Genomic DNA, 16,680 nt, shown 5'->3' with positions numbered 1-16,680 from the left:
TGCTTGCTAGTTTTTTTTTTTGTTTCTGTAGTTTTGTATCTGAACAAAAAGGGTTGAAACAAAAAGGAAAAAAGTGATTTCCAAGCTCATGCATTTCCTTAAACATTTGCAATATTCCCTTTCAGAGCAACCTGTTCTTTTCAAGCAAGAGCTCCAAAATGAAGAGGCTAAAGAAGGAAAACAAGTCAAGCTGACCTGTGAGCTCAGCAAACCTGATATGCCAGTGAAATGGATGAAGGGAGACACTGTTCTCTATGCCAGCGAGAAGTATGAGTTTAAACAGCACGGTACTGTGGCAGAACTCATTATTCGAGATGTCGAGTCAGTAGACGCTGGGATCTATACCTGCAGCGCTGGGGAACTGAAGACCACTGCTCGGGTGAAAGTAAATGGTAGGCAGACTAGATACGTGGCAACACTTTCCTAATGCATTGTGTAATAGAGTTGCTATAAAGAAACAGCACTTCTTTATTGCAGCAGTGCCATCTGTGAATTCATGGTTAAAATTTAACAATAATATGTATACTTGTAAGTACATTTATGTATTTCTTGAATGTGGTTTCACATTATGTTTCTGGGATTTTAGGCCTGTAACTTCCCACTGAGGTGGAAATAAATGTTAAGGTTTCATGTTCTATACGCTGCATGCCAGAGTTCCCAAACTACTAGCTATTTTACATGGCTGTGGTTAAGACTGGAATTAGAATTGGAGACCTTGAAAAGTAGTACATGCCACAGAGGAAAGCAGGAGAGAGAGAGGGCGTGAGTACTGTCACAGAGCCCTGCAGCGGCTGGGGATTTGATAGGTGAGGATGCGCAGAGGACCGTGAAGTAGTCCCTACAAAAGATAAGAGAAACTTCTCTCATACCCCAAGGAATCCCTAATGATCTGATAATACCTGGGAGAGAGTTTTCTTCCTGCTCCCAAACAGAGTGACATGGTTGGGAAGAAAACTCTCTGCTGCTGCCTATCCCACTGCTCTGCTCTTATGAAAGAGGACTGGCTGGAAGCGTGTTAGTTTTAAGGAGTGACAGCTGCCCTGGAGTGCTTATTGCACAGCGGGAGAAGAACAGGAGAAGGTACGTGCCATACCTGATCTCTGTGTTTCTGTGCTCTAGCTGTGCCTGTCCTCTTCAAACAAACCCTGGAGAGCACGGAAATGGAAGAGGGGAAAACTGTCTCTTTGCGCTGTGAACTCACAAAACCTGACGCACCTGTGGTGTGGAAGAAGGGAGGAGAGACGATCCAGGCAAGTGCCAAATATGAAATGAAGCAGAAGGGGACAGTGGCGGAGCTGGTGATTCATAATGCAGAGGCAGAAGATGCAGGAAGATACACCTGTGACACTGGAGACCAGCAGACCACAGCCCAAGTCAAAATCCATGGTAAGAATAAGATACCGGCTTGTGACTATTTGTTGTTGTTTTTGCCATGGTCCTGCTAGGTCCTGCCAATCAAATATTCCTGGTCTGGTAAAATATCTATCCTTGCTTCTGAAATAACTATTCTGTTTTCTGCTCTGGACAGAGACACTTGTCTGAGCTCTAAGCCAGGAGGTAAGAATGGCCTCGGCTATTTTGTTAAAGACTGTGCAGTTCTTTCCTTCAGCTACTGAGCCATTTTTTTCATGTGTCTGTGACCAACAGTATTTGGGCAACAGAGGAGTTCTTACTTTGATATCAAATTATTGTAAAATAATTATCTTGTTTTTATTTCCCTTGATTTCATGGTGTGCTAATATAAATGCAACTAAAGTCCTGGAAGTGCAGGTGAGTCGCAGTTAATTAGCTGTATACCAAGGGAATTGTTTTTGGCACTGTTTAAGTCCCTTATGAGGTAACCGATTGGTACCGATGCCCCTTAAATAAAATGAACGCTTCATCCCTCAGCCATCTGTGCACTCATCAAAGAAGATCTTAAGAGCTTGGAAGCTTTGGAAGGGGGGACAGCCAGCCTACGCTGCGAGCTGAGCAGGGAGGCCCCCGTGGAGTGGAGGAAGGGGCACACTGTTCTCAGACCAAGTAAGAAGTACAGGATGAAACGAGAGGGTGCTGTGGCTGAGCTGCTGATCCATGATCTGGACTCAAAGGATGCTGGAGACTATACCTGTGTAGTGGGAAACGAAAAAACCACAGCAGCCTTATCAGTGAATGGTAAAAAGTCAGAAATGACCCGTGAAACTCTGGAACGTTTTTGTCCATCCCCTCCATCCTCCTTTCTGCGTAGTTCCTAACAACACCTATCTTTATGTCTCGCTTCTACTTTTTTCATCCTTATTTTTCATGTTACCATGTCACTGCTTTCTCCATTCCCCATCCACCATCAGCGTTCAGTGTGCTCTGTGTTGCATGTATGTGTGTTGTGCTGTCTTCCCGGAGACCTTTCTCAAATGAATGCTGCTGACGTGCTTGTGTGTTTTATTGAATTAGTATGGAAACATAAGACACCTTGGGATTTTCTGTTAAGGAGGGCTTAGCACCCTTAATGATGAGGATAAGTTTGTCAATAATATGTGTGATCCAAACCGAATCAGAGGCTTTGATTCCCAAAGAACAGTTCACTTAAGGGTTTTTTTCTTCCAGCCAGAGAAATGGCAGGATGTGTTTGAGGATAAGAGTGTTGGAATAAGGCCTGGGTAGTTACGTGATAAATCACAGTTCAGCCTTTTACCGGAGGTGCTGGGGTAAGGCTTTGAGTTGCAATGCCTATTCATTGTGCGTCTCTCAGCCCTGCCAGTTCGTTTCAAAAAAGAACTGAAGAACGAGGAAGGCACAGAGAGCGGAACGGCCACTCTGCAGTGCGAGCTGAGCAAGGCGGTTGACTCGGTCGAGTGGAGGAAGGACGAGAAGGTGCTGATGCCAAGCGGCAAATACAAAATGAGACAGGAAGGCCGTTTTGCCGAGCTGGTAATCCAGGATCTGGAATTGACGGATGCTGGGAATTACACTTGCGTGTGCGAAGACCAGAAGACAACAGCTGCTTTGCGAGTGAACGGTAAACGTTCTACCCCTGTTTATCATTTAGCCCTTCCCTGAAACTTCGTGTGTTGGACGCTCGGTGTTTTCTGATCTTCTGAGGACCTGCCAGTATGGTTTCTTGGAGAGGTTTCATGTTCTTAGCTCTGTGATGACTATGAGTCACCCTGCTAAAGGACATTTCCCTGTGCTTTTTTGCTTTGACGCAGCATAGCTAGGTTCTGTGCTGTTTTCTCTCATTTCTTTTCCTTTACTGTAGGAGTTCTCCCCCCCCCCCCAAACTTACCACTCTATTCATCTAGCAGTAACGCATGTTTAACTAAATGTATATGCTGCAGTCTGGTAGCTCACGGAAAAGTCCAGGTCATTTCATTCTAGCTCTGATTCCGTCTCTGTTGGTATTGCGTCCTTCAGCCTTGCCTATCCTCTTCCAAGAAGAACTGGTGAACAAGAAAGCTACGGAGGGAGAGGCAGTCGCTTTGCAGTGTAAACTCAGCAAGTCAGCCCCGGCCGAATGGAGAAAGGGGCGTCAGGTTCTCAAGCCAAGTGAGAAATACAAAATAAAACAGGAAGGCCCCTTTGTGGAGCTGATGATCCAGGATTTGGATTTGACAGACGCTGGCGATTACAGCTGCGCGTGTGGAGATCAACAGACTACAGCTGCATTGATAGTAAATGGTAAAAAGAAATCCGAGGCGCATGCCCCAAGTAAACCTGTATATTCCAGACACTCTTCCTCTTTTTCTCCTATTGCATCTTTTTCCTGTATATTTTCCAGCTCCTCCATTGCTGATTGATTTTTCTTTCCTGTTTTTCTTCTCTCTCTTTTTACCCGATCTCTTCTTGATGTGCTGTTTGTCTTCCTAGATGCTATGTTTAAACAGCAAATGGAGTACAGGTTCCCAACTCAGTACAATCTCCTAGTCCAGTGTAGCTGCTTGTTTAAAAGTTTTCCCACAGGAATTGTCCTAAAAGTGGGACTAATATTTGCTTTGTGTTACTTAGAACGTTGCTCCCAAGACGAGCAAGCTTTTGTCGGTATATGATGCTACACACTGACTGTCTTAATGAAAACGCAGCCTTTTTATGCTCCTGCAGTTCCCACCCCTTTTTTGTCGATTGTTTTTTTAGTCTCCCAAAGCACGTATTTTATCTCTGCAGAAAGCTGGCAGCCTGTTTGTAACTGTTTTATTTGAAGGAGCCCTGTTTATAGAAGTACAGACAGTGCAATAAATCAGGCATTTCTGTAGAACCGCTGGTTCTCTCAAAGGAAACAAAAAGCTTTAGGCCTCGCATTGAAATGTGGCCTCTGGTTTTATGCCTATACTTCTGTTGATGCATATAATAAAGGGTGATGACTCGATCTTGTCAACTAAGGCTGCAGATAGAAAGACAGGCTTTTGAAGCAGATTTTAAAGGGTGAGGACAGGAAATTAAAAGGCAAACTGAAATCTCTTGAAATGCTAGAGATTTTAACACAGTCCTGAAATGTAAAGGTTTTATGGCATCAGTGACATGCAGCTGCAGAGAAATAAGAAAAGAGAGTAAGTTCATGGGTCAGACTTTCTCAGCTTTGATGCCATGTCCATATTGCATTTACTCTACAGTCCTACCTACTCTTTTCATCAAAGAACTGGTGGATGAAGAAGCTACGGAAGGTAAAAGCGTCTCTCTGCGCTGCGAGCTGAACAAGGCTGCCGCTAACGTGGAGTGGAAAAAGGGACTCAAGACCCTCAAATCAAGTGACAAGTATAGAATGAAACGAGAAGGTGTCGTTGCTGAGCTCATAATCCAAAACGTAGACACGGCGGATGCTGGAAATTATTGCTGTGTGTGCGGAGACCAGCAGACTATGGCTGTTTTAACAGTACATGGTAAAACACGCAAACCCAGAAACGTGCTTAAAGTAACTGTAGTGTTTCCTCCGTTCATTTGGATGGGCACCCAGTGCGCCCTGCCACCTCCTTCACTGTGACTTAGCGATTTTTAGGTTTCCAAAAATTCATAGAAATTAGGTTATTCCCCGATAAGCTTTTTTCAGGGAACTTGCAATCTTACTCCCATACTTCATTCCTGGGACAACAAGGTGCTTTTATACATACGGGCCAGTTGTCATTGTATTCAGTTAGTCTCATGTGTAAAGCAAGCTGAAACCTTCTAGCTGCCAGTCATTCTCAGTGAGAACTTTGATTTTTGCTGAAACGGATGTGTTTGAAAGAGAATGTCAGTTCAGGTAAAAATGTTCGTTTTCCCACCATGTACTGAAATGAATATTTTCATTTCAAACTGACATTTTAGAATGAAACTTCAGTGTTTCATTTTTTATGTCGAATGTCTTTTCATTTGCTTAAATATGTGAAGGCAGAGCGAACATCCTCCTTTCATTTCAGTTTAAAAGTTCATATGAGAAAACCAATTTTTTTTCAAAAATTTCAAATTAAGATTTATTTTTTGCTTGAAATTTTACAGGAAAAAATTGGGTTTTCTACTGATGTTTTCTACTTCTGTCTGTATTGATCTGTGACTCTAAGTACATGTAAAATATCTCTGTGTATTACTGCAACTATTGAGTCCTTGCCTGGTGATACGATTTCTTTCCTCATACTGATTCCTGGAGGCTTGTGACAGTTTATGTTCTTGTATTGGCATATCAGTTCAAGATAATAGGGACAAGGAGGAGGATGTTTAATTTTAACTCTTTGGAGCATTACGTCTCACTGCCCGTCTTGCTGTCTCTCAGCTTTGCCTGCGTTTTTCAAAGAAGGGCTGAAGAACAGAGAAGCCACAGATGGTGCAACAGCCACTCTGCGCTGTGAGCTAAGCAAAGTCGGTGTCCCGGTGGAGTGGAAAAAAGGGGACAAGCTTCTCAAACCGAGTGATAAGTATAGGATGAGACAGGAAGATACTTCTGCAGAACTACTGATACGAGACCTGGAGGTAGAAGATACAGGAGAATATATGTGTGTGTGTGGAGATCAGAAGACCTCGGCTGTATTGACAGTCCATGGTAAAGAAACCAATTCTCGCTTATGGTATCGGTATCTCAGAGATCCCCCTTTTCTTTGAGATGTCCCTTTCTTGCCTGTTTTGATGTTTTGATTCTGCAGCCTTTTCTTGGTCTGCTGGCTCATTTTAAAGCGAAAAAAGCACCCATATGTAAGGCCAGAAGTGACTAGGCCTCTCACAACGTGTTTGTTTTCAGAGAATTTGGCACTCACGTCTCACTTGCATCAGTGGATTTCAATGCTTAACTTGAAGGAAAGTTTGTTTTAAAAATGCTGAGCTCAGTTAGGAAGAGGGTTTTTTTTTTTTCGTTCAGGAATGGATGACTGTGCTTCTTCCTTGCAGGACTGTGATACATCCTGCTGATGGGGAAGAAAAAACCCAAACCATTTTTCTGAAGGTCCTGATTTAAGGAGTAGTGAGAGAAATTTTGTTCCTCCCTCTGCCATGGTGAATAGTGTGACAGTCTTGGTTATGCTTTAGCGGAGGCAATTCACATGTAGTTCCAGTAAATGAAAGAATTGTTTTCATTTGAGATATACCTTAATGCTGAAATGCTTTTAAGGACATGGACAAAACTATGGAGGCAAAACTCTGTCTTCTCTCAGATTTCTCTGCATGCTTTTCCTTCCTCTTCTTTATCCTGATCAAATACACTTCTGTTCTTCCCTTCCTCTAAACTAGCATTTTCTTCCCCGTGCCAGTCACTTGCTGAAAAACCTCCCCCTGCCCCCAGTTCCTGATATTAGAGCCATTATGCCCTTGGAAATTATGGCTTAAAGGTGCACCTAAAGTTAGTTTGCCAGTTTTTTTCTGATCAAGAAAGGGAAATTATGATATCGGGGAAGGTATTTCCTGTAGAGATCTGCAAAAAACAAGGCTGTCATCAAGGGCAATGACTTTCAGTCAAGTGATTAGTGTTCAGGACAGATGAACTCACATGGCAGTAGATACAGAGGACTATTGGAATCAGCTGGGAAATGGTGAGCATGCTGCATAAGTCAACATTAGAAGAAGGTTATTGTGACAATTATCCCTCTAAGGTCCCGCAGTAGTTTTCTAATAGATGCAATTTTCAAGATAGTGCAGGATCACTGTTGAAGGAGACTGTGATTTAGTTTGCTCTAATAGCGAAGGACAGGGCTCAGAACCTAGTCCTGTGCTCCTCAAGGTCTGATTAATGGTTTTGATGGACTCTTTGTTTATATTACATCCCTTAGCTTTGCCTGCATTATTCAAAAAAGAACTCATTAATATGGAAGCCACAGAAGACGGAACAGCTACTCTACGCTGTGAGCTAACTAAATCCGCTCCAGTGGAGTGGAGGAGAGGGCAAGAAGTCCTCAAGCCTAGTGACAAGTACAAAATGAGATTGAAGGATTCCATTGCGGAGTTGACAGTCCATGGCTTGGAGGAGCAAGATGCGGGAGATTACACATGTGTGTGCGGAGACAAGACGACGACTGCGTCATTGACAGTGCATGGTAAAATACATGGGTTTAATAGGGATTTTCTGCATTGTCATCTGTGATCTCAAGCAGGATCACAAACTGATCTTGATTCCATCTATTATTTTAAATTTTATGACAGCTGTACCAAGCGCTGGGGATATCTTTCCCTCACTTGGGGCTGATAAATAGCATCATACAGTCTTTTTAGTCCCTGATTTTTCTTGTTAATACAATCTGGAGGTAGATAATGAAGACCTTGGTGAAGTCATAAATAACACTTTACGTATTTCCAGAGAATTAATTTCTCTAGGTGTATCACTGAGATTTCATTTATTTTTTCTTGAATGGAATTAAAAGGTGATTATCCGTTGTGATAAAATAGAGAAAGACAGGTAGGAATGATACACTGTGTCTTGGAGGTTAAGTAACGGATCGTGTTCATTTTAAGTATTCATCTAATCTTAGCACAGGCTAGAGCTGTGCGTAGTTCCTTGAAAGTTCAGGGTCAGCTTTCTACTATTTATATCTTAAAATGCCTTTAAAGCATATCTTCTGATACTGAGTTTTGCAACACTGATTTCCAGTTCAGTTGTGACAATGCCAAATGTGGCCTATTGCAAAGCAAAAGGCAGGGATGCCCCTGAAATCACTGTAATTTGCCACTCAGGTACTGTATATTTTAATCAAAATTTTTAGAGCTTAAGGGTTTTAATCCAGTGGAGCAATCAAGATGCAGTATTTCCTCATTTTTAAAGTGCTCTCTCTTAACCTATGATCTTCAGCCCTTCCTCCACATTTTAAGAAAGAATTGAAGAACATGGAAGCCACAGAAAGTGGCATGGCCACTTTATGCTGTGAACTGAACAAGCCTGCAGCTTCCGTGGAATGGAGAAAAGGTGACAGAGTCCTGAAGCCAGATGAGAAGTTCACCATAAAACTTGAGGGCTCAATTGCCGAGCTGATGATTCGTGATTTAGATCTGACAGATGCTGGAGATTACACATGCCGCTATGGAGATCAGGAAACCACAGCTGCACTAAAAGTGAACGGTAAAAAACATATTCCCATTTCAGTGCATTATTTTCAACCATCTGTTTTTTAAAAGCATGGTAGTATCAGCTTCGAAATTGGAACCCTGTTTCTGATCAGTTTAGAAAACTGGATGGACATAGAAATAAGGGCCTGAATGTGCTGGTCAGTATCAGGTACTGGTCAAGCATTCACTGCAAAAATTCCAGGTTCCGTTGGGATATTCGTCTTGGTTCCAACTCACTTTGATGTTCATGTTCAGTAGTAGTTCCTAAAAAAGGACTATCATATGTCATCACTATGTTGATTGTAATGACGTTACAATCCTAAGGCAGAGAATATTACGATTTAATGATGGGATATTTTTGAGATAGTTTTCAGCCTGGTATTAAACATTCTTTGAGAATAATATGACAGTTAAGGTCTACTTAACCATGTTCTGAGGAGACATCTCATGGAAAAGTGAGATTGATGCCTCAGATAGCTATCATTTACAAACCTTTTTAGAAATGATTTGCATTGCGATAGAACAGACATTCCAGTTAGGCTTTATTTTCTGTTTTGCTAGGCAATAGCCAAAGTAATGCAGGACTCAGTCCTGCAGAGTTTGAAGAAATCGAGACTGGTGTGGTTCTCTATTTTCCTTCCAAAGACCAGTCTGTAAGAAAAACCTCTGCCTTGTGAGCAAGGTGTTCTCCACCTTTCTCAAGTCACCATCACGTGGTTCTCAGAGTGATCATTAATCCTGAGTTATTAGGGAAAGCTTTGCTTGTCACGTGTAGTCCATGGACCACAGATAAATAGTTATTTGGATAGCTGCTATGGTCATGCATTCTGTTCATTTTGAATTCCTCAGCATTGCCTGTACACTTCAAGGAAGAAATGAAGAATGAGGAAGCCACAGAAGGTGAAACAGCCACACTCCAATGTGAGCTATCTAGGGCTGCCTCTGTGGAGTGGAAAAAGAAGCACAAAGTGCTCAAATCAAGTGAAAAATACACTATGAGACAGGAAGGTACCACTACACAACTGCTGATCCATGCTTTAGAAGTCAAGGATGCTGGGGACTATACCTGCGTGTGTGGAGACAAGAAGACTACTGCAGCACTGATAGTGCATGGTAAAATACCTGAATCAGAAAGTCAGATTTTAATGTGTGACATTTCTCTTACCTCCTCTAGAAGCCTCAATACTGACTCAAAATGAATTCTTTCTCTTGCCATCATTAATTGTTTTTATAATGTGTTTTCTTGCCTTTTTTTCTGATTTTCATCCATTTCTAACTAGAATTCTAGTTTCATTAGTTATACTAATATTCTTCTCTGTTTTCCTCTTCCTGCTCTGGTTGATGCATGGTTACACTGCTTTATATCACACTTAAAGCTGAAGGATTCCACTTGCTTGCATTTTTTGTTTTGCTTTACCTGCTTTGGACTTGAGCGGGGAGAGATGGAGTAGCTGGTGCATTCATTTTTCTTCACTTGAAATCTAAGATCACTTTATGTTAAGATTTGACAGATAATTTTAAATAACACAAACAGAACTTGATTCTTGAACTTGACAGCGAGGACAGCAAGCAGTAGAGTTACATCCATCTTTCTCACCTGGAAAGTCAACGAATCAGTTTCTTTGCTCTGCTACCAAGACCTTTTCATCTTGATATTTACCAATAAAAAGGATGATTTCAGTCTTGAACCCCCAGTTTAACTATAGAAAATAGAACTGGAAAGGATTCTGCAGATTATCTAGTCCACCCTTGAGCCCCAAGGCACCTCTGCCTAGCCTGTGCTTAAAAACCTCCAGTGGTAAAGAATCCACAATACCTTCAATAACTCACTCCACTGCCTGACTATCATTATTGCTGGAAAGTTCTTCCCAGTGCCAAACCAAAATCTTTCTTAGGTTGGCTTAAGTCATTACTTCTTGTCCCATTTTCTGTGGACATGGAGAAATATTTATTATCATTCTCTTTCTGAAACTCTTCTACAGATTTGAAAACTTTTGTCATGTCTCCATTTTATCTTCTCTTTTCTGGCCTAAGCAACTTCAAGTCTTTTACTTTTTCTGCATAAGTCATGTTTTCTAGACTTTGGCCCACCCTTGTTGCTTTCTGGACCATCTTCAGTTGATCCACATCTTTCTAGAAGTGTGGTGCCCCAAAATGGACAAAAATGCTCCATCCGAGGTTTTACCAGAGTGGAGTAGGATGAAGGAACTTCGTATGTCTTGCATATGACACTCCCGTTTATATATCCTATTATGATGATTGCTTTATTCACATCGAAATTGCACTTTTGACTTGAATTTGCTATGTGATCTCTTGTTAACCCCAAATCCCTCTCTGCAGATCTGCTCCCTATTGCTCCCCATCTTGTACTTGTGTTGCTGACTGCTCCTGAATATATTTTGCACCTGCTCTTGCTGAATTGCAGCCTATTTTTCACACCACTGTTTTGTCAAGATCCTCTTCATCCTAATCCTCTCGCAAAGTGCTTTGAGCTTCTCTTCCTTCCCAGCTTTGTATCATCTGCAAATTTAATAAGACTACTCTGAATTTCATTGTCCACATCACTAAAGAAAATCCTGAATAGTACTGAACTCCAGACAGAGTCTTGAGGAACTTTGCTCAATTCATTCTTCCACTGTGAGTTTCTCCCTCCCTTTGCCCATCAGATGACAGAGCCCAGGAATGAGGAACTGCCCCTGAACTTCTTGAGACATGCAGGGTACCTGGCCTTTCTCATTTTGGCCCTATGTTCTGTAATAATTACTTCACGCTCATTAATATCTCTCGCATTTTATAGGTCTCTTGAGTTTCAGGCCATTGAAGAATTTGTGATTTAGGCAGGCTATTCCTGATGTTTCCTTGAGGAGGGATAGTTTGTAGTTAATATTGTAATTATTGCCCTTGATATTGTTTCTTCAAGAAGTTACCACTTTCTCACACTGCCTTGTCCTGTAAGTTTGTTTCTGCTTGGTCATAAATAACAATTCTTGCATTTATTTAATCTTGCTTTCTTGCTGCAAACAGAAGTTTCCTTTTGTTCTTCTCCATTATTGCTATTTCTAAAAACCATGAGCTCTTCTGCTTCATAATTGGTGTGAGCCCAGTTATCCTCTTCATCCGTAGTCTCAAATATTTATTTCTTACTAGTCAGAGTCAGAACTTGGAGAGCCTTCTCTCCTGTTCTTTCCTACACATTCTATGTACAAAAGTGGTCTTCACGCCATTCCAAAGATTTAGCAGACATTGTCCCATCCTATTGCTTCCCCGACTAATATTACCACATTACCATCCAGTCTTATGCTCCGAATGATTGTTAGCTGTTTCAAAAGGGGGATAGGTATGAGGATACACCTGAACTTCCTGCTGTGATGGCCTTTATCAGATGTCCACAATGGAGACACCCTTCCTCTTCTTTTTCTTTTTTATTATTACCCAAGCACTTTCGAGAGGTCAGTCCAATTCTGCTCCTCAGCTTCATTCTGACTCTTGGGCTAGTTCTGTAGGTATCCTTAGCACATAAGGCAAAACCTTATATATTTTTTCTTTAGCTTTTCTTCCTGACCATGGTGTAACCGGCTATGTTATTTTCTCAGACTGAATTATACTGAGGAAATTAGAGCTTTGTCTATACATGAAGACTTCCTCCCATTCCTGCTGTTTATTCTTTTTGTTTTGGTGACCAAGTACAGCATGTCATGAAAATGTTTGCTTTGTTCTTAGCCCTTCCTGCTCTCTTCAAAGAAGAATTAAGAAATGAAGAAGCTACTGAGGGTGGAGTAGTCACTCTGCGCTGTGAGTTGACCAAAACGGCTTCAGTGGAGTGGAAAAAGGGATGTACGTTACTCAAACCTAGTGAGAAATACAAAATGAGGCAGAAGGATGCCACTGCAGAACTGGTGATCCATAATCTAAATGAGAATGATGCTGGTGATTATACTTGCGTGTGTGGGGACAAGCAGTGCACAGCTTCCTTAGCAGTATACGGTAATAACCATTATCATGTAGATGTCCTAATTATCAGGCTTATGGGTTGGATTTGTTTTGTTGCCTGTGTCCGTTGTCATCTCTGCATAGTTTCTCTGAGTCTGACTTTACATGTCATGGTCATGAGAATTAATTCACATTTTATGGTTTATTTGGAAAGACCTGCACCCCAACTCCTAATGCAATACATATATTTAGGACCTGATCCTCTTGTGAAGTACATGCAAGATCAGGCCCTAAGGCAGCTCGCCACTCTTCCTCTAGCTTTTCCTTCCCCCACCCCTGCCCTTCACCTGGAGGTTGTGTTTGCTGCTCCATTTTTAACACTCTGTCCATTACATCCTCAGCTCTGCCTGCAGGCATCAAGGAAAGCCTGAAGGACGAGGAAGTAACAGAAGGTCAAACAGCCACTCTGCGCTGTGAGCTGACCAAAGTCGCTCAAGTAGAGTGGAGAAAGGGGAGCAGTTTGCTTAAAGTCAGCGACAAATACAAAATGAGACAGGAGGGCACGGTCACAAAGCTGCTTATCCATGATGTAGAATTGAAGGATGCTGGAGAATACACTTGCGTGTGTGGAGAACAGGAGACAACAGCTGCCTTGACAGTGCATGGTAAAAACCATATACATCTATCTGTATTGTCAACACCGTGTATTTCTCTACCAGCTCATCTGCTATTTGTTGTGTGTTCACCTGTGGTTGAATTTGTTTCATTTAACTTGTAAGCTGTCTCTAAGATCTGGTTGCATCCAGGCTGATTTTCTCCTTTGTCTATTGGTTTGTTTAATGTCCTAGAATTATGCGGAAACTGTTCCCACCGTAAAGTGTTCTCTGCTTCTGTACCTTAGCAAACTTCTCCCTCTCCCTACCATCAGCTGTGTGGATTTTGTCGTTTTTAATGTCTTTGTCCGTTCTGTGACCTTCAGCCCTGCCTGCAATATTCAAAGAAGAACTGAAGAACCTGGAGGCCATAGAATGCCAAACAGCAACTCTGCACTGCGAGCTGACCAAGGCTGCATCTGTGTCATGGAAGAAAGGGAACAAAATACTCAGAGCAAGTGAAAAATACATCATGCGACAGGATGATGCCGTTGCTGAGCTCGAAATTCGTGAGCTAGATCTGCAGGATGCGGGAGACTACACGTGTGTGTGTGGGAACCAATGCACCACTGCTTCTCTGACAGTGAATGGTAAATTCACCTTGCAGATGTGTGTTTATTTTAATTTGCTTCTCTGAAGGATACTAGTACTGTGTAAATCATTCAGCTACCAGCTTTAGACTTTTTCCTAGGAATTCGTGTGTGCAGGAAAGGAGAACTTCTTGTTCTGCCATCTTAATTTGGTCTGATATCCCTGCAAAGGGAGTAGAGGAAATGGCTGTTTCTCCATGCGGACAAGCTGCTATCCTGTAAATTTAAAGGAATAGTGCCTAGGAATGCTGGTGTTAGACCAGCTGAGATATCCTGCCCCCATGGAGGGTGGCCCTGAGATACATTCTCTAGGTTACATCTTGAATCCATCCAGCCACTTGTATTTTGACACAGTTCTTCTTTCAGCACAGTTCTTCTTTTCCTGCTGTTACTGCTGGGTTCAGTTTTCCAGATCATCGTAGTGATAACCTCAACCTGAATGGCTAGACTAAAGTCCCTGACTTGGCAAGATTTAAACATAAATTAAAAGGGTTCTTGATGCCAACTGCAAACTGCAGAGGTCTTAGTTTAAATACGCTGTGTATTGACTTTCCATTCCCAGCCCTGCCGGCGCTTTTCAAGGAAGAATTGAAAAATGAAGAAGTTACAGAAGGAGCATCAGTTTCTCTGTGTTGTGAACTAAGCAAAGCAGCTCCCGTGCAGTGGAAAATAGGGTCCAAAGTGCTCAAAGCAAGTGACAAATATCAAATGAGACAACTTGGCACTACTGCAGAGCTGGTCATTCATGACCTAGAAGTCAAAGACGCTGGAGATTACACCTGTGTTTGTGGTGACCAGAAGACAACAGCAACCTTAACAGTCCATGGTAAAAAGGCACTATTAAATTAATAACTAGCTCTATGGATAGATATCACTCTGAAATTCAGCTCTTTCAGCCCTGGATCAGTAACCTGCCTTTGCTTTTTCCCTTTGTCTTCTCTTGTTCTATGCATAGCTCATTTCTTTCTGAAAAAGATTTGCTCAACACAAATTCGGGGGCATTATTAATCCCTCTCCCCCCAAAAGGAGGAAATGAGATGGGTTTTTTTCTTTTCTTCTCAAGCTTCCTGTTCTTGGGCACTTACATTTTCTAGCTTGTTTCCCCCTCATCTCCTTTGTTTCACTTCCTCACTGTTCAAACAAGTAGTGAGGGATGGGGAAGCCCAAGAGGGAGGAGAGGTCACTCTGCTCTGTGACCTGGCCATGGCTGTTCCTGGGGACTGGCAGAAAGGGCACCAGATTTTTAAAATCATAAATGCAAAATGTGATAAGAGGTGCTATTTCAGAGCACTTTATGCTATTTCATAACCTAGGTTTGAAGGATGTGGGGGACTAAACCTCTATGTGGGGACCAGCAAAGTAGAAACTACCTTGACAGTTAGGAATTAAAAAAAAAAGAAGACAGGTTTTCAGCAGTTACACTCTTCTTTGTTCTACCAGCTCCCAATAAACCAAATCAGAAATAAATCCTTGTTTTATGTTAATAATCTCATTACCTGATGTTCTGCTCTCCTCTCATTAATGGGCATGTGTTTTAGTGCAGGAACCTTCCTTGGCTTTGAGGAACTGTGGTCAAAGGGACCCAGTTCTGTCCCCACCAGCTTTTTCCAGCAACTTCTAACTCTCTCCTGGGCTTTCCTGAAACATGCTTTTTTTCTGACCTGTCTGAGAAGTGGTCTGTGTTTGCACTCCCTCCCCATTAATATTAGCTGTGCACAAGGCAGGTTTGTGGCTTAGATGTTAAGAATTAGTTTCTTTGAGGTTAATGTTCCTGTAGTTTGTTCTTCCTTCGGCTCAGATTTCCAAAATGGGAAAGTGAGAACCTGAAATTCTCCCGTTGCATGTTATGGCCCTTCAGACTTCAATTTCAAAACAGAAATAGGTTTCTTTTGAACTCTGGATGCTTTCATGTATATAGTTTTCAGTCAAACAAACAAAATTGCTCTACCAGCCTCCTGGAAATCATACCTATCTAAGTAAAATCATACCTATGTAAGTAAAATGCTACTGTATCCAGTAGAACTGTGTATCTCTGTATTGCTTTTTCCCTATGAAAAGCAGCAGACAGTCAGGGAATTAATTGTTGATGCTAAGTGAAACCATGCTCGCATCACGCTTGAAGAAGGATCCTTTCAGAGTTTCTGAACTTGGCTATTGCTAAGCAAGTTTAGAATAGGGTGAAAAAGGGAGGCATAAGGGGAAATAATCCCAAGTACCAAAAAGAAATTGGGATTTGAATTCTGCTTTTCTGATGACCACTTGTCCGTGTTGCATCCTTTAGCCCTGCCACCACTTTTTAAGGACGAGCTAATGAACAAGGAAGCAAAAGAAGGTGAAGATGTTGTTCTGCACTGTGAGCTTACCAAAGCTGCTCCTGTGGAGTGGAGGAAAGACCAGCGGATCCTCAAAGCAAGTGAGAAATACAAAATGAGGCAGGAAGGGACCAAGACAGAGCTGATGATTCGTGAAATAGCTGAGAAGGATGCAGGAGACTACACCTGTGTGTGTGGAGAGCACCAGTCTACAGCTGTGTTAACAGTCCAGGGTAAAAATTATCTCCTCTTTCCTGACTAGAAAAGTCTGTCCTCTCCTATCAGGTGTTCTGTTTTCTATCTCTGTTTGTCCAACCTTATTAACTGAAGTTCCATTTATTTGAAATAGTATTCCTTGTCTTTGATGATCTCCAGGCTGTGTATACCTGAAAATATTGTTCTGTATTCTCCTGTGCCCTCCTGCAGATCTGTAGAAGACCTCTTCAGTGATCAGGACACGTCAATTACTTTTATAGTTGGCAAAATCTTCTGCTGCCTTTAGGTCTTAGATTAGATGAAGCCTGTACATACTTGCTGGCCAATGTGACTTCTTGAAATCAACAACTTTGTTCTGCAGATATTCCTATTACCTCTCAGGGAAAATAACCTTGTAGTTTGGATTTAGAGCTTTGATGTTTAGATCCATCTGCAAAAAACTATTTTGGTGTTTGCAATTTCTTTCTATTTTTTCTTTCCCCAAACCAATTTGCAGTATGTTGCAAGTTATGT

The 16,680-nt window shown here is 41.8% G+C and overlaps 1 protein-coding gene across 1 annotated transcript in view; it reads left to right on the top strand.

Annotated features, from left to right (window-relative positions):
• LOC136991343 (obscurin-like) overlaps positions 1-16,680 on the top strand; it is a 138,135-nt gene that overhangs the window by 41,969 nt on the left and 79,486 nt on the right. The window contains 15 exon segments of the mRNA XM_067292209.1: positions 126-392; positions 1,120-1,386; positions 1,891-2,154; positions 2,729-2,995; positions 3,391-3,654; positions 4,584-4,850; positions 5,717-5,983; positions 7,200-7,463; positions 8,213-8,479; positions 9,316-9,579; positions 12,187-12,450; positions 12,798-13,061; positions 13,376-13,639; positions 14,202-14,465; positions 15,921-16,184. Of these exon segments, the coding sequence (XP_067148310.1) occupies positions 126-392; positions 1,120-1,386; positions 1,891-2,154; positions 2,729-2,995; positions 3,391-3,654; positions 4,584-4,850; positions 5,717-5,983; positions 7,200-7,463; positions 8,213-8,479; positions 9,316-9,579; positions 12,187-12,450; positions 12,798-13,061; positions 13,376-13,639; positions 14,202-14,465; positions 15,921-16,184 (3,978 nt within the window).

This window comes from Apteryx mantelli, chromosome 2, assembly GCF_036417845.1.
Source record: "Apteryx mantelli isolate bAptMan1 chromosome 2, bAptMan1.hap1, whole genome shotgun sequence".
In the NCBI taxonomy this organism is placed as follows: Eukaryota; Metazoa; Chordata; class Aves; order Apterygiformes; family Apterygidae; genus Apteryx; species Apteryx mantelli.
The sequence above is the reverse complement of the archived record's forward strand: the minus strand, read 5'-3'. Positions and strand labels throughout refer to the sequence as shown.